Source organism: Chaetodon auriga, chromosome 4, assembly GCF_051107435.1.
Source record: "Chaetodon auriga isolate fChaAug3 chromosome 4, fChaAug3.hap1, whole genome shotgun sequence".
NCBI classification, from domain to species: Eukaryota; Metazoa; Chordata; class Actinopteri; order Chaetodontiformes; family Chaetodontidae; genus Chaetodon; species Chaetodon auriga.
The window spans coordinates 16,219,607-16,246,313 of NC_135077.1; the positions used below are offsets into that span (position 1 = coordinate 16,219,607).

Sequence of the window (26,707 nt, forward strand, 5' to 3'; positions counted from 1 at the left end):
CAAGCAAGCACGCATACATTTACTGCCTCTCCTCCTCATGCACATGCACAAGATAGCCTCAAAAATACTGCACCATAGTGATACCAGTGGTCAAAGCTCTTTAAGGATATGCAGACTGATAATGGATCGCTGACCGTCACCGTGCACCGTTCTGCCATGTTCAACAAACAGTTAAATGCAGGATCTAATTCAGAACAGCAGGAGCATGTGCTGTTAATTTCAGTCTGAATGAATCGTTATTTGTCTTTCGTTAGTTTCATGCACTGCAAGTCTCTCAGCCACAGAGATGTTTTATATGTTTTCCAGTTTTTTACATTTTTGCTGCAGTTCTTAAAAACACACGTTAGCCCTTACACCTCAGTCCTTCAGTTATATTTGAAAATTAGTGCGAACTATTAAAATCAAGTGACTGCTCAGTGAAATCACATTTATTTTAAACAAATGTCTTTTTTGTTGAATTATATCAAAGTTCTGTGTCTACTGTCTTCATAATTATGTAAATCTACATCTGTGCACTTAACACCAGTATAACGTTTGTCTGGCAGGCCATGGCCCACAAAGAGGTGGTTAAGAAGAGACAAAAAGTCAACAAACGTGCACCCAAATTATAACCATGATAAATCCATACCATGTTAAAAGTCAGATTGCATTTAGGAGACAATCCATCTCAGTGTTTTTGTCACGCACAGGTCGAGGAAATGGGAAATCTACGGTTGTTTGAGATTGTTCTCAGAAAAGATATTGTCCGTGCTCACCGCGTTTGTAACGGGGTTGGGTCAGTGAAGTTCACACAGAAGATTCGAGCAATCTTATGACTCCTGGGGAAGTAAAGGAGGTTGGCAGGGAAGGTGTAGCCCACACAGAAACTGTCCTCTGCGGCCAAACAGGCTCATACACTGTGAGTACTCTGCCTTATTTGAAAAAGTTTCTGTTCGTGTGTTAAGATGATTATGTTAGTATTTATAGGATTTTAGTGAGTATCTGTTCAATAGTTTTCTTGTTACGTTGCAAACTTGTTTAACTTGTGCAGAACCAAGAAATGCTACTGAATCCCAGCACACTGTATATCTGTAAGTCTCAGTGCTCGTGATAAATGCGCGTTTAGACAAGATAGTTTCTAATATGTTATTACGTTAAGGTAGAGGCAGTCAATAATCAAGTTGAATAAGCATTTATGATGACCATGACTTACTTACATATCATCGCCGACATCAAAATCTTGTTTTTATTAGTGAATTTGTTTCTCATATGTGCATGTTGCAGCCTGTATTTACCAATATATTTGATATCAATTATTCACAGGCATGATGGCAAACACACAAATGGCCGTTGGTGAGTCCATGCTGTTTGAATAAAGGAGCCCAGTTACAGTTAGATTGTTCCTCATAATAACATAACTCCAATTTATATCTAATTTCTGTCCTCACTGTTTTGGTCTTATCCTCCTCATTTGGTCCAGTGACAGTCGGTCAGTTGGGGGACAGTCCAGTTCAGATTGCCTGTCCTAAGTGTCATCAGACAGTACTCTCCAAGGTGGAGTACTCCGCTGGTTTGCTCACCTACCTTTTCTGTGGAGGACTCTTCTTCTGTGGGTAAGAAGCAGTGAAGTGTCATTGGCTCCAGCATAATATTCATATGCGTTAAGTATGAATCTATTAGCAAGATGAGCAATTAGCCTAGCTTAGCACAGAGCAGAGGAAATAAGCCAGCATGACTCTGTCAAGTGGGAATGTGTTAGAGGTGAACTGCTAACGGGGCTAAAATGTAGTCCAAAATGAACCAGGTGTAATTAATTACACAGCGCAGTGGCTGATGACCTGACCTTTATTGTTAAAGATAATTTGATAAATACATATGCAGTTTACTGTATGAACAGATGATCCTGACATTAGCTGCTCTCCTCAGCTTTGTTTTAGGCTGCTGTCTCATCCCGTTCTGTGTGGACCGGCTGAGAGATGCAAAGCACACCTGTCCTACCTGCAAGACTGTACTTGGCGTCTATAAGCGCTTATAACTGATATTAGAGCTGCAATGGTTCGTCGATTAACTGATTAGTCGAATGACAAAAAAAATCAGTGCTAAAATTAACTGTTTCATGCTTCTTAAATGTGTTTAAAATGCTTTTCTTTGATTAATAATTGATTGATTAATCAAGAAAATCATGCGCAGGTGATGAAAATCATTAGTTGTGGCCCTGACTGATATGGCGTCCTTCCTAGGGTTAAACTTCCAGCGCATCCATCAGCACAGCACACCACACACAGCTGTTTCCTCCTGAATGAACCACTGTTGAATTCAGAAAATGTAATTATACTGAATCCGACAGTAATAAAGGCTGACTCTGACACTGTTATATGTCCACACATGCCTCTTATTCAGCTGTTATTTGTGACACTGGAGAAACAGAGGACGGCCACTTACTTACAGCTCAAACTTACTGGTGATTTTGTCACTAAATGTGTTACTGAAATGATGTGAGCCTCTGTCCAAACCTTGAATATGAATAAACTGTGACTCGTGCAGTCTGATGAGAGTGCAACTACACACAATGTGCATTTAATATTAATCTCATACAGCTCCAGGCATGCATTAGGTAAGTCTGCCTTAAGTAAGTGCCATTTCAAAATGTACACATGGGAATGCATGAAAACAAATGCAGCAGAAACAGCAGAAATCACCTTAATTTATCTGTTAAGCTTTCATTTTAACAATTAAAACCACTGAACCACCACAACAAAGAGTTAAGTAAATATAATGTAAGTGCATAAAAGTTACATGTGGAACGGTCTCATACATACTTGGTACTGAAGGACAAATGAATTAAGAAAGCATTATTCACATCTACTGTACTGTTATTACAGATTACATATTCTCTTCATAGAATGCAACACAGTTTGGTACATAGCAACTGCCATTTTGTGTCACTTGTGTTTTGAGGTAACCCTGGCTGTCTGCATCATCTACTTCAACATGTATTTTCTTCTATGAGGGAAAATATATTTCATAGATCAGTTACAATCATCAGTCCTGTGTTTAATCATACGAGAATATGCTGAGGAGTGAGGAGGAGCACGATGAGGACAAAGAAGGAGAAGCCAGCGTCTGCTCGAATGCGGCCACCGTTGCTTCCTAAAACAGACACAAACAAACTCAGTTTAGAGAAAAATAGCACATTGTCGCTAACAGATTTTATCAGATGTAGCTAGCTAGCTAGCTAATTATTATAACCATACACCATGCAGCATTTTCAGTGCTCACCTGTGGTGGCAGGGGAGCTGGTGGTCGGGTCAGCCCTGCCTCCCTGGAGCCCCAGTCCCAGCATGTCGAGCTGGGACTGGGGCTGCCTGCTGATCCATTGTTTTATCAGCGGTTGGTTTTGATAAGACCTCAAATCATCCAGGTTGGTGCCAAGAAGACCTTTAACTTCAGGAACATTCAGGCTCTAGAGAGAGCAGAGAAGATAAACTGTGTTGTATATTTATCTGCAAATAAACACACTCTTATTTAAAGGATGTGTTCACAGATTTTCAAATCTGAAAATGTCATTTACTTTTCAATCCTGCAGAACCTAAAATCTAATCACCACCAGCTATCAAGTCCTTCAAGTACTTCAGTGATTTGTCTTTGCTGTCGCTACCCACCTGAAACTTTTCATAAACAATCAATGTACCTTATGAAGACATGCGCCTTGCAAGAACACTGCTAAAATATAAAAGAATCTCAATTACAAAACACACAAATACGTCACTGACCAGTACGACGTTCTCATCCAGACTGGTGAAGGTCGCCAGGTCCATGTTGATATTGGAGGCCGACAGACGTTTGACATAGTTTAAATCTGCACCTCCTGCAGACGAGAAAAGAAATGAACAGTGAGTTCACCGTAATCTGTCTGTGTGCAAATGTAGTTTTTTCTACATGTGCAGAGCCAGCCCAACGCATAAGCAAACTACTGTAAGTGCCTGCTTGGAGCCCACCAGGGGGCCTCCAAGAACACTTGAAATGTCCAACAAGAGAGCATGCAATGTTTTTTTTTTTTTTTTTTTTTTTTTTGCAATGTGTTTAGTTCAGAGTTTTATTTCATATTTCTGTGCATGCAGTATATGTGTGTGTGTGTGTGTGTGTGTGTGTGTGTGTGTGTGTGTGTTTGCCTACCGAGGTAATTTCGTGAGAGCTGGTAGTCGGAAGCAGGAACAGTTTCAGACCGTGTTCTTGTGCTATACGCCTGTCTGGCGATGGCGAACAGGGCTTTCTTTTTCTCTGTGGTGCAGTTGGACACGGTCAAGGCGTCGGCGTTTCTGCAGGACACACGAACGTGCTCAGTGTGAGACGAAAATTAAACAACACAGCAGCTGCTGGATGCCAAAGAAACCAACAAGAATACAAAGGACAGTGTCCACACACCAGAATCTGAGTTGTCTTTTTGTACGACTTTTACCAAATTCATACGTGTCAGACTCGTCACTGATACATTTGGCCTGAGGGAGAAAGACCTGAAATAAAGGTTGAAGGGAGCTCTGATTGTGGTTAAAAGACAAGAAAACTGCGCACTCCAGTCAATGAGTGAAAGTTAACTTTTTGAAAATCAGGATTTCGTTTGTCTTACTGTATAAAGAGGTGGGTGGGTTGTACAGGCCGCCCACTACCACCACCTCCTCTACATGTTTTCAGTCTGCATGTTGATTCACAGCACATATTCTCCTAAAGACACTAGAATAAACCTCACAAACAGTAACCTCAGTTTGGACTCTAAAGACACACACAGCCCTGACTTCTTACCTGAGGCTTTGTTGGGAAATGCTGTTCAATACGTCCACGTCCAGAGAACACAGGTTGGGTCCTCCGATGACGTTGAGCTCAGCGCTGCCCAGCTTGTTCCCGTCCTTACTCAGATACTTGGAGATGATGGCCTTAGCCTGCGCGAGAGGGAACACTGATTCATGAGAACCCGAGCGCACACATTCACAGCACACTTGGCCTGTTTGCTCACCATGGTCGGGTCCCACTGGCCTTCAGAGGAGTCCATCAGAGCAGAGAGCGTGTCGATCTCAGTGATGCTCCACATGTTGATGTCGGCAGCGGTGGCCACACGGGACGCCGGGCCCAAGAGCTGAACCTGATTTTCTGGAATGATGGAACTGGCAGCGTAAGCCTGTAAAAATGTAAGGAGCAATAAGGCTTAACCTGATCTGAGGACCTCTTACACCCCTACTAATAATATGCATTTAATAGCAAACTCAACTCAACTGGCTCTCACCACCTACCTCTCTCAGTTTGCTGAGAACAATGGCGAGGTATTCCTCCTGGTCCACCTTCGCAGTGATGGCGTCCAGGTTGTCTTTGACAGTGGTGGCACTGAGGCAGCAGTTGAACTGGGTAACGTCGTCGTAGTCAAAGGGGAACGTCTCGTCGCTGATGGTCACCTGGGTGATCTCTCCCACAGTGCACTCGTTAACTAAAACACAATAAAGAAAATAGTTGAAATTGGATTAATGAAGAAGAAATGAGCAGCAGATAATGAAGGGAGACTCACCTGTAGATCGCTTTGACCTCTTTTTCATGGATTTCCTTATTTCTTTCTTCAGATTCCTCTGCTTCTGCCTTTCCACGTTGTTGCTCTTCAGAACTTCCAGGAAGTACTTCAGGAAGCTCCGCTTTGTTTTCTGCTCGCAGGAATAAAACAGTTCAAAATAGCAAAGATGACCAACCTCAACGCAATGTCGGACAGGTGACGAAATGCCCCAGAGGGATGGAGATGCAGTCACCTGCTCTCCTACATTCATGTATTCACGTGTTACTCACTTTGTCAAAGTTATCGTAGAAGGTTGAAGTGAAATACAGCGGCAACATGTCGAGGTCCTGCAGGGTCTGTTCAGTCCATGTCGATGGAGCTCTGGTTATTGAAAAACAAAAAAGAAAGTACTGGGATATCTGAGAGGACACAGAAGGCTGGTGGTCAGCTATGAATCTGCAGATACACGGACGCACAGCAAAGAGGTTGCACGATTTTCACATACCCGTACTGCGTTGTCCCGCCCTGCAGCAGAGCTTGAGCAGCAGCTGCTTGATTGTCGGTGAGGTCTGGGCAGTTTTTGAGCTTTTCCAGGATGGACGGGTCAGAGTTCTCGATGTAGGACCCATTCAGAGTGCAGCACATGTTTCCCAACACTGATATATTATCTTTAGTCAAACTTTTGCCCGTTATACCCTTAGAAATTAAACAAGAACAGAAATTAATTGCAGTTCAGATGATAAATGAAGACTAAGCATCTGAAATGAGTTAGATTTACACTGACACTGTGCTGTACACTCGCATGTATTTTTCAGTTTTAATCAATCTTATCGATGAAATAATTAATAGGGTATAATCTACAAAGCTTGTCTTAGAAAGAGGCTTTCTGAAGCACTTGAATTTCAGTCAATCACTGCTTCACTGTGGAGTCCTGGACTAACTTAAGCTTAATTTCAGGCTCCAGTGTTAAATAAAAGATCAGATTGGAGCACAAAAAGCAAAAGTAAGTACAGATGTTGAAACAGACAGTGAAATAATTCCCTCTGCATTGTCTTTGTACACTTTCAGACAACCCAGGTGTTTCCACTGACAGACAACAACAATCAAAAGTGAATCGTTCTCCTTGGAGATTTCATTTAAACTTTAATTTAGTCCTGGAGCAACTTTAATCTAGATTAAGTTAATACCTTAATGTAGGACTCAGGACCTGGCCACTTCACTTGAGATGTGTGCATTGTTGTTGACTCACCAAGCAGCTCCTGGCGTTGGCAAACAGATCGGTCAGTTTGTAGCTGAGGGCGGAGGAGAAGACGGAGAAGTCCGCCTCCGACAGCTGTTCAAAGTAGAGCCTGCAGCTGGCCTGTGGCACCAGGGAGTAACTGCAGAGAGACGGAGAGGATGACACAAACGGCTCTGTAATCCCACACGATTTCGTTCTACTCCAACACAAATAATTGTGAACTCACTCGTAGTACAGCAGCACATCAGGAGGATAGAGGTCGAAGCTGGTGACGTCTGAGTCTCCTTTAATGTAGTTGTACATGCAGGTCAACTGTCGGTGAGACGAGCAAAAACTGTGACCAATTCTGTGCGTTTCTCCTTTATTGTTCAACTATACTACTGTACTACTACTACTACAACTACAACTACTACTACTACTACTAAAAACACTAAACTAAAAACAAAATTAACATAATAATAACAAAATTATTAATAATGATAACAATGATAAGCAGTGATTTGCAGGAGAAAAGATGTTGAGCTGTATTCCAGACACACACACACACACACACACACACACACACACACACACACTCACACTCACACACACTGTGCCACGCTCTCACCTGAGTCTCCACCAGTACGACCTTGTTCTTGCCTTGTCTCCGGCTCGCTTTGATCAGCTTCTTGATCTGCGCCTTTGAAAGCGTGCTCACTCCGGTGCACGTGAACCCCTGCAGCACTGAGGAGGACAGACTACACACACACACACACACACACACACACACACACACACACGCAGAGTGATGTCATGCACATATTGAAACACACCCACAGGACTGACTGGGTGTTTTCTGTCAACTCTTGATTGAAAGCTTCTTCAAAACTCACTTATTTGCACCTCCCAGAGCTGCAGTCGAACTCTCCACTGCTACGACATTGTAGAACAACTCGACCTAAAAAGAGAACACACAGGCTGGAATGACGTTCTGCCCCGTAGGTGTGTTCAGCAGGTGTGTGTGTCAGTGTTGCATCTTACCTGCTGCCGCTTCCATTTCTTCCCGTTGATTGTGGCGACGACGCTGCGGCTGCTTAAGAAGGTCGTCAGGAAAGCACGAGGGATCTCAGTGGCTAATTCATCTGGAACGTTCTGTATGATCACGTCACTGTTGTCGTTCACTGATATGATCTGGGTGAGCAGGCGGGAGGTTCAGTTAAAGATGTGTTTCAGATTAGTCCATGACATGATTTCTGTGTATGGTCTAAATCGGCCCATCTGGCATTGGTGGCATCAGTAAATCAACATCAGTTTGCAATGGGTAAAATGCAGCGGGATGGTTTTTCCAGCATGGTGGAGAAGAACAAAAAGCTAAAGACTTGTGGATGTGATGGTTCAAAGGAAACGCTCAGATCATGCAAACAGACAAGCCACAACCAGGCGAATTACATGCTTTACCATCCCAGAGTGCATCACTCTTTGTCTCCAACGGGCAGCAGCAGAACACATAATAAATATGGTGAACGTTTAGGCAATAAACTCACTTTATCCACCAATTTCATTTAGTCTTATTGTTATCTGAATGTATCATGTTGTCAGTTAATACTGTGTCCATGCTGTTTGTCGTGGACTGTTTTTAACACGATATGGTGAAGCTGAACACAGCTCTCCAAACCTTGGACAATAAAGTTCCTAACTTACTAACTTCATGGGATATTTTCATCGTATTTTTTGCCTAAAGTAATTTTGTGGCTTTTAGGCAGAAATGAATCATAACTCTGCAGGATTTTTTCATTTTACAGACAATCCATCCAATGCTTTACTTATGCTTGCACTTTAACATATTAGATATTGTCATTCTGTTTATCCGTGTTGTAATTTTACATCTGCTGCATGTCTGGATCCCTCCTCTTGTGCTTTTTGTGACTTCTCTCCCTTTTCTTTCCTCCGTTTTTGTGTAGTTTTTCCTTTATCCAAATGGTAAAACTACAGGATGCTGGATGCTGTACAAAGTCAGTATCTTCTGGGGGAAACTTGTAATGGGGCAGTTTTGATTATTAGCATGCATATTGGTAGGGTATTGGCTCTTATTCTGGGGGTTAAGGTTACCAAGATTTAGGTGATTAAGACTGTAATTCATGCACAACATTTGTAGGATATGGTCCTGCAGAATAAGGCAATAACAAGTGATTTGTAATAACCAAAAATGAGTCAATATGCTATTAATATGCATGCTAATAAGCAGCTAGTTAGTGGTGAAAATGTGTACTTGAAGTGAAAGTGTTGAACTGAAGTGAAGTTGTCATACCTGAGTAACGATGGTCTGCTGGACGACCTGTGGAGCCGACATCAAGTGCGTCAGAAATGCAGGATTTTTGGATGCGACGAGCAGCTGGGAGCCGTCGATGCTGTTGAGCGTTGTCGCAGGTATTCCCATAACAAGAGAGCCCAGCATGATCAACGACGACGTGTCGTTGATCTGGTGGGATGGAAAAGGATGGAGGCAGCAAACTGATGAGAACAGCTTTTTTTCTGGCTGCTCACAGACATGATATCAAATCTGACTTCAATAAAACACACAGACAGACAGACAGACAGACAGACAAATGGCGGCTACCTTCATGGTCCCTGAAGACAGCAGAGACAGGATAATGGCCCTGGCCTGACCTTCTCTCCAGCCCATCACACCGCTGAGAGTGCTGAGGGCAGCCAGTAGGTCCTGAGGCTTTATCATCATGATCTGACCCGTGGACATGCCGGTGCTTTGGTTGCCGAGGGCCGCGATGGCCATGGCATCAATGTTGTCACCGAGGTTACCCGCCAAAGCTGCAGAAACCTACAAAGGAAAAAGTCCAAATTTTGTCAGCTGCGGTTACATTTCTGTGTGAATAGAGCAGTGTTTGTACACAGAGCAGAACCCTTACCCAAAACTCGATCTGTACCCCTACTGTTCAATGCTTGCTCATACCTTCAAAACAGTTATGTATCACTTGTGTGTTTTACTTCATCAGCTTTTTAATTTTTCATTTATGTCTGCTTATTCTGAATTTGATGAATGTTTCAAACATGTTAATAATATTCATGTTAACAGTACTACACAAGCTCGGGAAAACTTGTCAGTAAAACATTCATTTGTGAATCATTATGTTTTTATTTATGTTTAACACAGTATCAGATTTGAAAATTGACACCTGTTTGTTAAACCAAAAAAAAAAAAAAGTTAGAAAAGCATGTGCGTATTTGTGTGTTTTCACCTGTGGGTCCAGGTCTGTACAGAGAGTGGTCAGGTTGTACAGAACTGTCATACTTTCTTGTGCAGTCAGCTGGCTGAATGCTGGACCAGGAGCGACACACCGACACAACAGAGGAAGACTGCAGACAGAGAGAAGAATCACTTACACACAGACAGGATACTACTGTTCACGCCGAGCTGGGAGAAGTATTCAGATTCCTTACTTGAACAAAAGTACTAATACCACTCTGTTAAAATACTCGACTACACGGAAAACTTGGACATTCAAAACTTGATTTAAGTCCAAATTATCTACAAAAAGCATTAGTAAAAGTATTCATTATGTAGTAAAGTGTTCTCTGTCAGTGTTTTACTATCATATCTGATGTTTTTGGATTAATATCACTGCTGCATTAATGTATATGTTGCATTTTACTGCTGTAGATGTGCGTCACATTTGTGATTCTATGTATTTGTGGCCATGTGGCTGAAAGCTGCGACACATTGACTCACAGTAAGGGGTTGAAGTTGCTGTCCTGTTGGTAAATGAGCTGGGTGTAATAGTTGGTGAGGTTGAGAGGTAAGACGGAGTGGTTGAGGAGGGCGATGTTCAAAGGGTTCACCGTGAACACCTGGATAACCTGCAGAGGAAAGGTGGTCAGCACATCATCGATCACATTTCAATCTCAGTGAATAAAACCTGATGAGTCCCCAGATTAGGATCAATACCTGTGCAGATCCAAACGTCTGAAGCTCCTCCAGAGTGAGGAAAGGCATGAAAGGGCCGATGTACTCAGCAAACCAGGCGGTAGAGTTTAGCTCTGGGTCGCTGGAGTTGTAACACCTCGGCACGGTCGCTAAAACGACAGATTACAAATGGAGGATTTTACCGAGGGAAGCCAGAGAGAGAAAGAAAGAAACGTAGAGAGTCAATATTTGGCCCTTTTCCACGCTGCATTCTGTTTTTATTTCTGTTTTATGCAGAATCAAGGTTGGAATCAGGGTTGTAGCATCTATCCTGCACTTGTCACATCTCATTCAAGTTTCCATTTTGGCTGCTGATTGGTCGACTGAACGTGCTGCTGCTCTCCTCCACTGACTGAACACAGTCGGCCCAGAGAGTCACAGCACGAGAGCACACTCACTGAGAAACATTGGTGGGAAAACCTGAGCCTAAAATATCACTCGATTTGTCACTAAAGGGGTCTTAAAAGTCACTAAACGTAGTGATAAAGTAGGTCTGTTATTGTGAGGACTGACCTGAGGTGAGATACGACCGGATGGTGTTGAACACATCTCGCCTCATGAAGTCTGCAGCAGTGTAGTTGTATTCACCGAGAACTGAAACACTGAAAATGAAACCAGAAGAAATTATTTGAAAACACCCAAAAATGACATGAAGTAAAAAAGGGGTTATGATGTTGAGTAAAGCACACGTACAGCTTTTGGAAGGCCAGGCAGGAGGCGTTGTGTGTGCTGCTGGGGCTTATCAGACTCTTCGTGAGGAAGGCCAAGTAGCTGTGGAGGCGCTGGTCAAACCAAGCGTTGACATCTGACCTGTTGGAGCTGCTGAGAGCCATGGGCCAGACGCAAGGCAGCGTGGGCCGCTGCACCACCGCCGGGATGGACTCCTGTCGCAGTAATATATGCAGTAATAACATTATATCATCAACATGTGTTTGCACTTTTTGTTGTTTTAATGCGTGTGGGACGTACAGTCTCCAGGAAAGTCGGTGTCTGGACGTAGTTGTTGTAGATCACACAGAGCTCTGCATCGTTGTCGACAACATCAGGGCGACGGAGAAAATCCCCGAGATCTGACGGAGGCATGGAGTTCACCAGCTAGAAGAAGAGCAAACATCAAATGAGTCGTCCTCTTCCTCCTCACATCCTAACCCTCCATAACGTTCATTTAACGTACCTGATGCATCCTGTCGTGAGGCATGAGGGACAGGAAGGTGGTCAGGTTGGGGAACTGGAATGCCATGAACGAGCGCTTCAAGAAGGCGTAGAAACTGTGGTTGTAGCCGTCGCCGTAACATTGGAGAGGGACTGGTCCTGGAACGAAGGAGAGTGAAAGAGGTGGGCCGTCAGAATGAAGGCTGTAGGATATGAACTCATTAATATTGTTAACAATATGTATATACTTGCTGCACCATCAACAGTGTTAGAAAAGGAAGGGTTTATTGAACATTATATGTAAAAAAAAAAAAAAAGGTTTAAAATGGCACTTAAGATATGTCCTCTGTGCTCTTTGACAGCCCAGAGGAGCTTTTAATGAAAAATAAATAATAAATAAATAATGGAAATACATGCATACCCAGTCACCACTAATACAAATATAGAGATAAACTGTCTGGGCTTAAGTCTCTGTAGCTGACTTTATTGTCCTTCCTTTTCTACAAAATATCTGAAAAAATCTCTTTTTGTGTGGATTACAAGTCAAAATGTTGGTAGAATCCTGACAGGAGGAACGAATCCATATCATTGCTACGTAAATATAACCACCTACCAAATAAACCACCTCACATAACACACCAGCTGTGGATTGACACCAAAAAAAAAACCCTTACAGTTACTACTGTAACATATTTTGCATGTTTCACTGTGCTTTCTTTACCTTTGAGAGTCTGAACGATGTGATTGTGGATTTCTTTCTGTGTGACTTCACTGAGCGTGGAGATTGTTGCATTCAGGTCTCCGACTCTGCAATGAAAAATAAATAAACTCAGTTTTGTGTCTGTTGTATTGCTACATTCATTGACATGTATATGGAATCCCATAAAGGCAACTTGGAGATGAGGAAAAAAAACAATGTCTAAGACCAAAACATGTCCAGGATTCCAGTAAAATGAATCGTTAGCTCTGGCTCCACACACTCACCCCTGCTGCTCGATACTGCAGTTTCTTCCTGCCAGTATCTTGAAGAACGGTGCAACATGGAGTGGGGACAGGTTGACCAGCAGGGGGCGCAGTCGGTTGTGGAGCCACAGCGAAACCACTGAATCGTCCACAGAGTGATCTGAGAGGTTTGCACGGTCAAACACAACCTGCAAGAAGGCCGACCTCACCGCAGCGGGGAGCATGTTTTGATGAGCCTGCAGGGAAAGAGAAACGAGGGGAAAATAAGGAACCTTAGAGAGAAAAAAACAAGAAAAACAATTTTTCTCCAACGCGACAACAAAGCCGGCCTTTTAGAAATTGGATTTAGTAGGTAGAATTTCATTTTCTGAAGGCAAAACTTTGACAGGAAGTGTATGAATCATGAAATCTTCTCCCTTAGAGAAGTAGATAAATGTTGTTCATGCTGACAAAAACATTCTTTCCAGACAACAATCAAGGTGGAGATATTATCTGAAAACTAGTGTTTGACGCACACTCACCACGATAGCAGGCGACAAGTAATCAAAGAAAGCAGGGAGGGCTTGGTCGGGGACGTGTTTCATCACCATTGCAACCATGGCAGAGGAGGTGAGCTGGCCAGGCGTGGCGGACACCTCGGCTAGCTGTCTGACTGTCAGCTGTGGTAAGGCTTCCATCTGTGTGTGCAAACAGACAAATAACGAACAACACAGATTAGACAAAAAAACGGAAACAAGCACAGAAATTTAAAAAGAGGAGAGGCGATGCAACAGGAAGTACCGCTGAAAAGTTGGAATAGAGCATCTGCAGGTCCTGGATGGACACGAGGACAGAGAAACCTCCCAGGTTCTTCTGCAGCCATTCCCCACTGTTGTTAGTGTTTGAGCTGCAGCTCGTGTCTGCACCACAAGACACACGACAAATTCAACTTAGTCCCAGGTGTTATTTTGAGTTATGATTATGAGTATGGCTACAACATCTTAACCGTACTGGTTGACGCTCTACCTGCACTGTTATTCCTGGTCAGGAAAACCTTAATGAAGTGTGTGTAGACAGACATCTGCCTGGGGATTGTCATGTGTGGCTGGAAACGGCTCAAAATCTGCACGCTGAGTTCAGAAACGACATGAGGCGTCGCGTGGTTAATGATAATATCTTGACAGGATCTATGCTGAAATCGGAGCAGTAAAGGCATGAGCTCACATGTGCTGGTAGGTGCTGCAGTTCAGTCCCTTGGTGGTGAGACATGACAGGAAGTCAGGGGAAACAGCTGGCAGGAATGGAAGCAGCCGGCGGTTGAACCACAGCTGGACGAAAGCAGGATTATTGATGCTGGCCTCGGTGAATATGTCCAATCGGATTTCTCGTATAGAGTCCAACACCATTGATGCTGCAGGACTTCTGAGGTCCAGAGTCTGCAAGAAAAAAAGAGTCCAGAGTCTAGATCTGACCAGGAAAACGTGATGTGAGGAGTGTTGCTGATTCACACCTTGTTGGTCAGAAGATCCAGAGCTTCATCCAGAACGTGTGAGGCTTTGGAGAGGAGCAGCTTCCAGACGGGTCTGGAGCTGCTGGAGTTGGCGGAGCGATTACACGCCAGCATCGCTGCCAGATCCTCTGCTTTCAGTGCCGACAGCTGTGTGACGAAAGAGCCGAATGTGAGAAATGAAGATCAGAAAACTCACTGAAGATCAGACTGAAACTGTTTCCCACAGCGTCTCACCGAGGCGCAAGCGAATTCCTCAACAGCAAAGTCACAGAAACGTCCCGTCATCTGCCCGCTGTTCAGGTGGAGCTGCAGCATTGTGCTGTAGTTTCCAAATAAAAAAGGACGTCAAACATTTATTGACAGAAAATTAAAAATGAAAAACAAGCTCAAAGTAAGATACCACAGAGCGGTTCATAAATCCCACCTGTTCACTCCAGCACAAATGTCTGTTTCTGTGAGACATAGAAACAGATGAATTCATGGTGATTATTAACATTCAAATAGTGAATCATTTTATCAATAAAGTTTTTTAAGCAGCGAGACGACTTACCATTTATCATGGTAACATTGCACTTTGGGGAGAAACAGATTAAGATGATTGTGAGTCTCCCATCATAAAATCAATGCAGCACAAACAATATTCAGGAAACAACATGAAAATCAGGTGTAATTACCTCTCCACTGTATATGATGCAGCCTATAATAAAAGACATACATATTAGGAAGCCAATTTCAATGAGTTTACATCATGACAGGATAAATAAAGACACGTTAATGTTCATGTAAGATAATAAACTTGATTACAGCACAGAATCTGATCCTAATATTGACCAATGGTTGTTTTTTAGTGGCAGGTTGTTCCACTTTAATTATTGCTTCACTTTGATACTGGAGATCACACTGGTTTATCTACTGTGCCAGTTAAACCTACAACAACTGATTTTTTGCAGCCTGCTGCAGCCAAAGACGACACTATGAGAGCAGCTGCAGGTCAAACAGTTGAATGAGCTGAAACTCAATTTAACAATAATGCATTTAAGTAATGGCGTTCAGTTAGGGAGCATTTTGTGGAAATAAGTTTACAAAGATGCAAAAGACATCCAAAATATTTCCATTCGATTGAGTGATGCAGCCATAACGTCAACATCATCTTAGGGTTGAATTTTTCTGACGATTTTTCCGACTTTAAAGCCCATTAAGGTAAACATCTTCCACAAAGAGAGTAAGTATTATATTACTGCATTTTACAAGGTATGCTTCTCACCGACTGGTATGTGCTTAGACAAGGCCATCTTGCTGTAAATGATGGATGATGCAAGCTCGAGAGAAACGGTGGCCATGGCCAAGTCCAGTCTGTCAAACCTGGAGCAGCAACATGTGGGGTTAAAATCACAGTTTTATGTTTCACATAATTAATTATAAAAAAAACAAAACATGAATACATGTGAACTCACAGCGTTTTGTAGGACGAACAGGAGAGGTTTCCCTTCAAATAAAGAAAAAAGACATCATTACCTTCAATGAGTCGTGCAAAGTGTAAATTTTGAAGAGGAATCATGTTTATCTTCTTACCCGCTCGAGCACCATGACGAGCTCAGACAAGAACTCTGCGAATTTCCCCTCATCAGGAGACTCAGTCAGGTGATCAAAGATCATATTTATGACGACGTCTTTGTCTGGAAGAGTAGGCAGAGTCAAGACCAGCAGCTCTGCAGTCTGCTTTGGAGTCAGGAACGGAAGGACCTCCAGCTAAATGGAACAAAATAAGTTTACTGCCGCTGAAAACAACAATGAAAGAGCAGAGCTGTTGTTTGATGTTAGCAGACAGTGAATCTTACAGGGTTGAAGTCTGGGTTGAGGTAAAACAGCTCCTTGAGTGACAAAAACCCTGAAAATGGACCCAGATTCTTCATCAGCCACTCCGCGCTGCCATTGGAGAGCGACGCGCAGTCTGGACCTGGACCAAGTCATGAGGACAAAGACATATCTGTGAATGCTAACACATTTTCCAGCTCTCAATCATCCCAGTTCAAAAAGATGTAATAGGCTTGACAATATCACGTTGTACTCGTTCAGGTTAGAGTACCTGAGTGCGACAGGAAGCTGAGCACGAAATCCTTGAAGACCACGTGCTGTTGTTTTAAGGTCATGTTGTCAAAATGGTGGACAAACACCTGCAGTCTGGCAACAAAATCAAGGACAGAATGAGAGACATTATAAAATCGGGGTAATTTAATGCTAAAAATCATGAGGTTGTATCTCTCATAACACCAAATCCAGGATTCTGCATGTTCTTGTGAAAGAGGACGTGTAACATAAGGTGAGGCGGTCCCGCTTACATTTGCTGGTATGAGGGACAGCTGAGGTTCCTGCGGCTCAGACACTGCAGAAACCTTCCTGACGCATGCGGCAGGAAGACGCTCAGACGGCCGGAGAACCACTTCCTGATGAAGCTGCTGTTCATCAGCTGCTCATCAGTCAGTATCGACACCCTGATCTCTCCAATCACATCCAAAACCTCCGGCGCTGATGGACCAACCATGGACTGAAGGAGGATCAATTGATTGAATTGTTGTAGATTCTATTAATTGGAGCTGTCCCGGAATGGAAACTTCATCAGAGGTTTAAAAAGATACTGACCATGTTAGCCAAGATGTCCAGAGCTGGGTTCAGCACGTGGGACAGCTTAGTCAGCAGCATCTTCCACAGTGATTTGGAGTGGCTGCTGTTTCCAGGCAGATCACACTTCAGTAGAGACACCAGCTGATTGGCTGTGAAGTTCTCCAGCTGCATGTGTGAGACAGTACGTGGTCATTTAGCCAAACAGCACAGTGCTTTGATGCTGCTCTCAGAAATAAATGACTCTTTTAAATGAGATAATCACCTCTGCACATGCATATGACTCCAAGGGCAAACTGCAGGAAACTTCCATAGACGTGTTCAAGAACAAGTCAGAGCTGTGAAGGCAAAAGCAAAGAGGCATCAGTGGTACTGAAGGAGTCCTTTGTAATATTGGATGCAAATCAAAACCAATGGGATACCTGTTAATTCCTCTGCAGATGTTTGTATCTGTCAGACAGCAGAGAAAAAATAATATTATCTCTAGAAGCACTCACAGTAATGTAAAGAGTTATTAAATGAGACTTTACGGAAGATCTTACCATTGTACTGGGTTACTGGGCACTGCGAAGGACAGATTTAATACATTTTATTCAACATTAAAAGATTTAATATATTATAAAACTGAAGCATAAGCTACAACAATGCAGGTAAAACAGATTCATTGGAAATATGAGTTGAGCAGATCTAAAGAAATCTCACCGTGATGTTTTCAGGCACACACTCTGTCCAAAATGAAACAGAAAACATATTCAGTCAACTACTGTGTGCGCATGATAACACTTGTCATACATTTAAATTAAAAAACAGCCTAAAGTATAAAAATAAAGCCTCATTTTGGCTGCCAGGCAGAGGGTATAAAGGAGGTAATTGTGACTTGGTGTTTATCGTGTGTGTGTGTGTGTGTGTGTGTGTGTGTGTGTGACAGACACTGACCCTCTGGTGCCAAGGTTATCAGGTCGTCTATGCCCGCCCAGGTGACAGGCTCCATGCTTGGAGGCAGAGACGGTAGGCCTTCATACAGTCTCACAAAGCTGACACACAAACGTAAAGAAAGCACATAAAACATTTATTTAACATTTAGAGGCCACATTTTGACCACAGCTACGTAATCCTAACTGCATAAGGCTCATAAGAAAGCTGTGAAAATGGCCAAAAATGCCTTCACAAAATCAAGAATAATGCTTTAAAAAAATCAAAGTTTTGAGCTGCTAAATAACAAAGAGATTAGCAGTGATAATTCTAATGAGCCAAACTGAATATATCTGATCACAGCTGGTTTATGAAGTGGTTCACGTCCCACTTTGAAAGGTCACTACTGGATTCATATATGATTTTTCCATCAGTATGATCTAATACTTTTTTCAGGAAAAAAAATCAGCATTTCTTTATTCTTTATTTTATTTGTCCTTCATTCTTTATAGGAACCACATTGGGGTTATACTTGACTTGACTTATACAACTTATAGCATTAAAGATGAGTCACTTTGAACAATTACAGCCTCACAATGCAACGAAGCAATCAGGTATCTTATTAAAATAACAGCACTCACATGTGTTTGTAGATGCCGCAGGGTGGATCCACCTGAAGATTGGAATATTTTACAATTCATCATCCAGGACAGTTAAAAGTTTCCAAAAGCATGAACGTTTCTGCATCATAGCAAAGCTGTTACCTCTTTGGCGAGCTGGACCAGGTAGTGCAGGACCTCCGTAAAGTTCCTGTCTTCAGGGGACTCCAACAGGAAGTCAAACACCTGGTTGATGACAACGTGTTTGTGGGGTGGAGTTGGAAGAGGCAGCAGCAGCAGCTCTGCTGTCTGCTTTGGAGACAAGAGGTGAAGGACCTCCACCTGGACAAGAGACAAAAGAGAAGACATTAATTCTAATGAAGTGAAGTCAGTTATCGATGAAACATTTCGGCCTTTTCCAGACTTACTCCAGAGAAGTTTGGGTTCAGCTGGTAGAAGTCGGTGATGGGGGCGAATCTTGAGAAGAAACCAAAGTTGTTTTTCAACCAATCTGCACTGTGATTGGCTGAGGACAAACACTGTGGGTCTGAAACACATATGCAAAATTAATGTATATTTATTAAATTAGTTACATGTATTAACAGTTTGTCTTCACATTAGATTTTAATTCATGGTTAAGAGAACACAAAACTCTGAAACTCAATGGTGTAAAGTAACTAAGCACCTTTCCTCAAGTACAAATTAAAACACATTAAGATTTCATCTGCAAAACCTTTGATCAGCTGTGAACACACAATGAAACTTACAGCTTACTTACCAGAGGTGTTGTGATGCAGCAGGAAGGGATAGACGAAGTGCTCATAGATGTTATGACTGTACATCGGGTTAGCATCCATGAAACTCATGTGTTTGCTGAGTGCAGCCACACTGCACATATAGAAAGAGAAAATAAAGACGTGAGAAATTTAATACACCATACTGCATCTGTGTGAGAGACAAACCTGCGCACTCACATGGTTTGGTAAACTGGGCAGGAGAAGTTCTTGGTGCTGAGGCAGGACAGGAGGTCTGTGGGTATGTCAGGCAGGAGGGGCATCAGCTTGATCTGAAACCAGAGCTTGATGAAGTCCGGGTCCCTCAGGTGTTCCTGGGTCAGAGACGGAGACTCCGGCTCGCTAAAGATCTGCTGAAACTCAGACGCCAACTCCTTGAAGTTCTGCAGGAGGAAAAAAGAGTACTGAGTTTACAACGTGTGGTAACATCAGCAGGAAAACACACATGTAAATATGAGACCTTTTTAGTCAATAACAGCGACTCCTTACTGGCATAACTGAAGTCTCATACTGGAGGTTTTGTGTGTCTGTAATTATCTATTAATGTCTTTGTTTTTAAAATTCACCTTTACTTGACAGGTTATTCTCAAGTTATTGTTATCAAGTAATGATAAATATGGACAGGGTCGTTGGTCTACTCACTGCTTTCGACAACGCTTGGATCAGTGAGTTCAGACGTGCTGTCAGCTCTTCAATCAGTCTCATGATCGTCACCTCAGACATCGTCAGGTTGCTGCGTGCAGCACAATGCAAAACATGGGCCATATTTTCCACTGCGTCTGTCAGCTGGTGGGTGAAAAAATGATGATTGTGTAAGTTGAAAGGAGCAACAAAAGGTCCATGTAAGTTTGAATTAAAATGACAAACATTCAGACTTCATTAATTATTAAAAATTAGAAAAAATCTCACTCCACAGGGGCTCTTATTCAGAGTGATGCTACAGACATCTGGGTTTTCGGTGGTTTCATTGTCCGTAACATGGTCCAAATAGCTGCACACAAACAAGCACAAATGTACGTTAAGACATTAGAAGACATTATGATACCCCATCTTACACCAGAGAAACATATCCACTGACCTGGACTGGAGCGAGTGGAAAAGATCATTTTTACCCATTCATTCATTTTTTTTTTTTTTTTTTTTGAGGCACCTCACATCTAGCTGACAAACCCTCAATGTTGACACAAAGCAATGTCCCACCAGGAATCAATAAAGTTTTCCAGAATCAGAATTTTCTCTTTATGAAGTTTTGTTCTCTGTTTTGGTCTCCACCAACTCCTGAGAGAAATACTGGGTTCTTAGCTGTTCAATGGTCCACTTTCTTCACAAGCTAGACGCTAACTAGCAGTTTCATGCTGGTCTGGTAACGTACAGCCATCATTATATATGTTATAGTTATGATGTAGATTTCTTAAACTTGTACTCATTCAACTCTATCTTCACGGGCACACATCAAACAAAAAAATAACAGTCTGTATGGAAATAATACATGAATATGCAGGGATATAATGATAGAGTGACATACAACACCCGGTGGAAGGCCAGTTTGATGTTTGGATGCATCAGAGCTTCGTCGGTTGGCAAGAAGCTCTGCAGCAGCGGCATCACGACCTGCTGGTACCAGTCCTCCACATCTGTCACATCAAACTTTGGGCTCTCTGGAACTACAGATGTGTTTTGTGGCCGGTACAAGTTTGCCAGCTCAGCCAGCGTCCAGTTGAGCATGAACTGGGTCAGAGTGGCGCTTCTTATTTGTGACACGTCCCTCTGGAGAAAGACAGCAGGTCAGGAGTCGTTTCACTCGGCAGGTGGACTGTGTAGTGTGTGTGTGTGTGTGTGTGTGTGTGTGTGTGTGTGTGTGTTTGTTTGTGTGTGTGTGTGTGTGAACTTGTACCTCGTGTGTGAAGGACACAAAGTTATGAACGAAGCTCCCAATAGGTCTGAAAGCCATCATGAACCCATTTACAACCTGTAGGTGTGACAAAGCAGGTGAGGTGGTTTTAAATCACTTGAAATGACATCTTAACTTCTTAAAATTAAAGATTTGATTAACGTCTTTAAAGCTGCATGTCTCTTTTTCTTTTTTCTTTTTTTGGGGGGGTGAGTCACAACAATAATGGGGAAACCGATATATTATCACCATATAAAGTTTATTTAATGAAAGTGTTTTTAAATACTTGCTAATTTACAGATGTAGCAGAGACATTAGCATTAGCATTCATTTGCAGTCATGCAGGGGCGGAGGCAGGTGTTGTAAACATTCAGTGCTTACCTTGAAAAAAATCTCATAAATTTGAAGAAAACTTGGCATCAAAACATGATGCAGTAGGAGTTTCCATACATGCACTGAATTCATTCAAAGGCAGGATCCAAACATTCATGCCACATTACTGTACCTCTCTGAGGCCGTTGTGTGGGGGTGGTGGTGGGTATGGGTGATGTGTGGGTTTTGGATAATAATTAGGAGGGTATCCAGGGGTCATCCAGGTGTGGTTCCCTCCAGGGCCGGCAGTGGGGGGAGGGCCGGAGCCCCCTGTCAACAAATTGTGGAAGACCAGGCTCAGAGTGCCGTTGTCTAAACTTGCAACCTCAGGCCTCATCAGCAGCTCGGCCTTCTGTGCTGGAGACAGCAGGTGAAGAACTTCCAACTTTGTGGGGAAAAACAACAATAGAGCGCAGGAACAAGATCAGGAGAAACTTACTCACTTGAAAAAAAAACTCTGCCCAATCTGAGGTCGACTAGTGTTGTAAATCCTATAAAATACTCAAACTCACTCCGCTGAAGACCATGTTGAGTGCTGAGAAGTCCTTCATTCTGGCCATGGCTCTGAAGGCACCAAAATTCTTCATCAGCCACTCCTCACTGCTCTCCTCTGGGCTCACACAACCTAAACAGTGATTTCACACAGTGAGTGAACACGTATGCAGACTTCAGCAGAGATAAATAATCTCGTATGCTAACAAACTGAAGCGTCATCCTGTGAACTTCATTAACTGAAGGTTTTAAATTATGTTAAAAAAAGGACATTGCTGCTTTTCTTGTGTTTCCTTCGCTGTTGATGTCTTACCAGTTTCATATATATATATATATAGCCATTGTTTTGTACAAGTCAATAATTTTACATAAATCTCCATTGTATTGTGCAATAACAGCTACGTTCTGATCAGCCACGTGTGTGTGTCAACCTAGTCTTAACACAATGGCTGTGAGGTGACTCATGGGAAAGTCTGAGTAGTTAATCCATGAACAGAGATCTATTCTCCCTGGGCCGGATTAAGCAGTCCCTCAAAAATCATGGCTGCAGTCAGTCAAAATGATTGTCCATCGCTGTGTAGAAATATTGGGTTTGTTCCGAGGAGCACCTGGTTCAGCTGCACACTTGTGGAAGATGTGCAGAGAACTTCTTTTCATGGAAATGAATGCAGAGTTGGGATTTCTGGTACAACTTCAGCTTCTTCCAAGGTGCATTTGTGGTATCACATTAGTCATGTGGCCTTCAGTGATGATCTTAAATGTGTCACTCTCATCATAAAGTTTTGTTTATACTGCACATGCTTCTAGAGCCATTGGAGCAATTACAAGTGTAGTAGAGTGTGCAGCTTTAGTGGCGGTATGTGCTATCCAGCTAATTTCATTATCAAGCTGAATTAAATACATAAAAACCTTACCAGCTACTCTGTCTCCAGACAGAAAGGGGTACATAAAAAAAGTGTAGATCCACTTTTGTCTGACTGGATTCATGTCAGAATAATGGTGGCTGAGCTCCTTCACCCTGCGAGAAGAGACCGGATGGTGAGACGGTTTTAACAGAAGTGACAGAAACGTGCAGGCGGACAGAGACTCAGACATACACAGTCTGGTAAGTGGAGCAGCTGAAGTTCTTGGTGCTGAGGCAGGACAGGAAGTGTTTGGTGATGGATTTCAGCAGCGGTTTCATCTTGACCTCCAGCCACATATGGACCAGGTCTTCATTCTGGAGGGGGTCGACACCTGCGTTTAACCTCAGCGCCCCCTGCAGGCTGAGGAGTGGCACTCCCGTCATGCTGGACCGCTGTGGTTGTGGCGATGGAGGTAGTGAAAAAAATGAAGGGGTGGGATGAGGGAAGAGAAGAGTCCATTGAAATGTATTTATGATACATGGGTGAAAGTGTTTGCCTGAAAAGCTACAAGTACACTAGCACATGAGATTGAACATTCAGTAGAGCAAAAGTCTTTGCTAACGTCACAACATTGCTAATCTGTCACTTCACGAAAGGAAACAAAAACAGCATTACAACACCAACTGGTCAGGCTGGAATTTATGGCAGCATTCCTTCTGTGTTTCTACTGAGAACATTCCTGTTACTGTCAGCTGTACCATGAAAGTATACACGTCCATCGTCGCCTCGAGCATTCCTTTCAGCCTCTGCATGTGGTCTCTCCCCGTGTCCGTCGATGGCAATCCCACACACTGGAGGAAGTGCGAAGTCGAGTCTGGCACCTTGGAATGATGAAATGAAAAGACGAGCAGTGAGGAAGTGGTTTGATAGAATTCTTTGGCGGTGACAAGAAAGCTTCTTTCCGAGAAGAGACTGCACCAGAGCTCATAGATACCGAGCTGATACAATTAGTCCATAACATTTGGACCATACTGTGCTATTAGGTAAAGTCTCATCCAATCTCAGAACCCATCGCCTGATCTGGAGACGGTTTAGCCTCTGGGGGCAGCGGCCAGTGGTTTGGTGTTTGAACCCAATGAATAAGCCATAAAATATTCAAAGAACTCTAAAAGTCTAAGGTCTGGGCTTTTATACGCAACCTTTGTGACCTCATAGGACTGATATGGATGCATCTTTGACTGAGCTAAGTGCTTTGATTTAGACTTTTTAATGAAAGCCTTGAAGAAAGCCGTTGATAAGATGTATATTTTGGTTCTAAATACAATAAGGGAAAAAAACAACGTTTTAGGTCTTCTAGTGTAGCCAAAGTGTATCTAGATTTATGGATATCTGGGTCAGGACTTCTTCGGAGCGCCAGTCATTGTTTAAAGTGTAATTAGCAACACTGCTTTTAAACTCGACAATAGCTCAACATTTCCGCTAATGTCTACAAATAGATATCTGAATCTGAACCAGATACATATTAAAAAGACAATAACAAGCTAAGTTATTGCCAGAAGATAGCTTGTGTGTTCACCTGTAGGCATGCAGGTGAACTTGGTTTCCAACCACAGGCTCGTAAAACATGATTGGTCAATACTATTCAGACTGCAACGAAAACCAGAACACTTTGGCTTCTGTATTAGATAATTTACAGAGATTGATTTTCACAAGGCCAAGGCTGAAGGTGGCCATCTAGATTTATTATTTTTGTATTTATCGTGGTAGATTTAAAGGTGGGGTGAGTCATTCTGGAGAAAGATTGTTGACATTTGAACTCAACACCCAAACAGGTGCACCTAAATTCTATTAAAATGTGTCCACTTAGATGAGGCAGATTGTTTGTTGCGCTTGTTTTGAAGACTGAATGTGATCTGGTTCTGGCTGTAGTGCAGCTGGCAGTGGACACAGCTGGGAAAATGTTGATGTATTTAAGGGTCAGCTCTGGAGCTCTGTTCATCACAAAGGTAGTGAAGCTTTGCCTGTTCCACTAGTCTACATCCAGGCTCATTATTTACACCTGACCAAGCAGCAACCCCTGCGGATGAAAAATGAAGCCACATGCCAAAAACTGCAGTTCCTCAAATGACCTCTTGAGACTGGCTCATAAAGCGAGTCAGTCCCCATAGACCCCCATATTAAAATGTCCAACTTTACAGCAGAAGTCAACATGTTTACAGGCCTTTCGTCCACAGCTTATTTTCCCATTCATGACAACTGTACAGGGGGTGAATTCTTATATAACTTACTCGTTTCCATTATATTAAGGCTTAAAGTTACACATAATTATAGGTATGGCTGTTTTGAGTGACAGATAGCCGCTAGGTTTCAGCAACCAGGCTTCATTTGGCCCGCCTCAGCTGCACCCACCCCCTGCCTCTTTGTTCATTTTTGGATTAGCAGGGAGTTTGGCATTGAGCCACTGCCAAGACGGCGACAGTAAAGTGGTTATGGTCTGTGAAGAAGACCTGCATAATGTTTCAGCAAGCGTCTCGTTTCTTCATTCCTCTGTAAGTTCACACACGTACAGGATGTTTTTAAAATCTGACACACACTGCCTCGTTGTAACGTGTGGTAAAGGACAAAAGTCTGAAAGCATGAAGACTGCAAACAATCTTAATGATGAAGGACTTGCATCAACACCTTTGATAGCCTCATATCTCATAGCCTCATGTGTTCACTGCAGATAACTCTTTTATTTGGTGTTTCGGTTATAGACTCTGCGCCTGTGGACTACCAGGTGCTGTGATAAACTCGCTTCAGGTTTACTGTATCTTCTCTGCTCTGTTTGATAATGGAGGACAATGTGAAATCCTGATCTGACTGGTATGTGATTTGGGCAGTTTTGCAACTTTTCATCTGAGTCATTCAAGTGTCAGTGAATTCATGAGCTAACTGTGACTTTCAAGGTGTCACTGTAGTTCAACTACCAAACTGCCAACTCACAGTGAGAATGCTGAGCAGGGACCAAACATCAATCCTGGTCTTCTGACCCCACATGACTGTAGGACTCATGAGGTCTGACACTACTATTATGAAACTTTTAGTATCATTTTGCTTGGCCGGAGACTTTGCTGTGAAATAACAGCAAACAGTGAAAGAGGGAAAGATTTAAAAGCTTTGAAAAACAAAACCACACCATAAGCTCGCTCAAAGCTGTCTCATCATTCGTTGTTCAGGAACAGCTGAGAACCTGTCTTCAAAGATAAAATCAGACTCTGACCTTTGTACCTGTTGCCTTGGGAGGGATTTGATTATGATCATGAATCCAAATCCATCAACATAATCATAAAAAAGAGAGAATTTGAACACTTTTGGGAGAGAAATTCCTCTTTCTCTTTGTAGACTTTTGCTTATATGCACACTTAAGTAAAATGCTTAAGTATGAGTGTGTGACAGTTTCACTCACCCGGCCACAGTTTTCTCTTTTAGCGCAGGTCGCATTTCTGTAGATTTCCATCGGTGAAGCAACATGATGTTTAGAGAAAATACAGTTTGTTAGAACAGGGCGAGGTCTTCACAAGTGGAAAAGAACATGTATGATGCACAGGATTTGTAATAAACACATTCTGTGGCTTTTATTTCAGCATCCTGATCTTACCTTTGTGCGCTCAATGACCCTGTTAGAAAAAGACAAAGACACCGTTTGAGCTGACGGTAGAATTCGACATAGCCAAACTAGAGCCTGCAAACTAGCATTTTATCTGCAATGAATCTGTCACAATGATTTTTGCTGTCTACATTTTAGCACGTCAGTGAAAATAAGAAAAAATATGCTGCGAAAATGGGTCAAGGAAGTCTAAGTATGTGGACTGATCATATTGCAGAGT

The 26,707-nt window shown here is 42.6% G+C and overlaps 2 protein-coding genes across 2 annotated transcripts; one reads left to right on the top strand and one right to left on the bottom strand.

The window, feature by feature from the left end:
- The first annotated feature begins 1,307 nt into the window (after positions 1-1,307).
- Positions 1,308-2,517, top strand: LOC143319044 (lipopolysaccharide-induced tumor necrosis factor-alpha factor homolog). Its single transcript, XM_076727611.1, has 3 exons — positions 1,308-1,332; positions 1,460-1,592; positions 1,906-2,517. Exons 1-3 carry the CDS (start codon positions 1,308-1,310, stop codon positions 2,012-2,014), a joined length of 267 nt encoding a protein of 88 aa, XP_076583726.1. The 3' UTR covers positions 2,015-2,517.
- Positions 2,518-2,530: 13 nt separating this feature from the next.
- LOC143320055 (uncharacterized) lies at positions 2,531-26,319 on the bottom strand. The gene is made up of 62 exons (XM_076729431.1): positions 26,287-26,319; positions 23,597-23,719; positions 23,091-23,290; positions 22,908-23,011; positions 22,014-22,126; positions 21,635-21,886; positions 21,133-21,207; positions 20,764-21,005; positions 20,148-20,229; positions 19,881-20,024; positions 19,419-19,621; positions 19,223-19,332; positions 18,873-18,991; positions 18,610-18,786; positions 18,487-18,518; positions 17,870-17,967; positions 17,636-17,658; positions 17,476-17,497; positions 17,356-17,383; positions 17,199-17,271; positions 16,955-17,101; positions 16,654-16,859; positions 16,401-16,495; positions 16,153-16,271; positions 15,887-16,063; positions 15,769-15,800; positions 15,579-15,676; positions 14,989-15,011; positions 14,865-14,886; positions 14,739-14,766; positions 14,549-14,633; positions 14,315-14,461; positions 14,029-14,240; positions 13,831-13,934; positions 13,606-13,724; positions 13,347-13,502; positions 12,847-13,061; positions 12,584-12,669; positions 11,885-12,021; positions 11,680-11,805; positions 11,404-11,594; positions 11,224-11,312; positions 10,693-10,820; positions 10,477-10,604; positions 9,986-10,103; positions 9,349-9,567; positions 9,040-9,210; positions 7,773-7,922; positions 7,625-7,689; positions 7,360-7,489; positions 6,979-7,064; positions 6,762-6,891; positions 6,018-6,208; positions 5,803-5,893; positions 5,534-5,663; positions 5,265-5,455; positions 4,991-5,152; positions 4,780-4,916; positions 4,156-4,298; positions 3,753-3,847; positions 3,259-3,442; positions 2,531-3,129 (listed from the first exon to the last, which is right to left on the bottom strand). The coding sequence occupies exons 2-62, from the start codon at positions 23,648-23,650 to the stop codon at positions 3,038-3,040; spliced, it is 7,506 nt and encodes a 2,501-aa protein (XP_076585546.1). The 5' UTR covers positions 23,651-23,719; positions 26,287-26,319; the 3' UTR covers positions 2,531-3,037.
- Between the last annotated feature and the right edge of the window lie 388 nt (positions 26,320-26,707).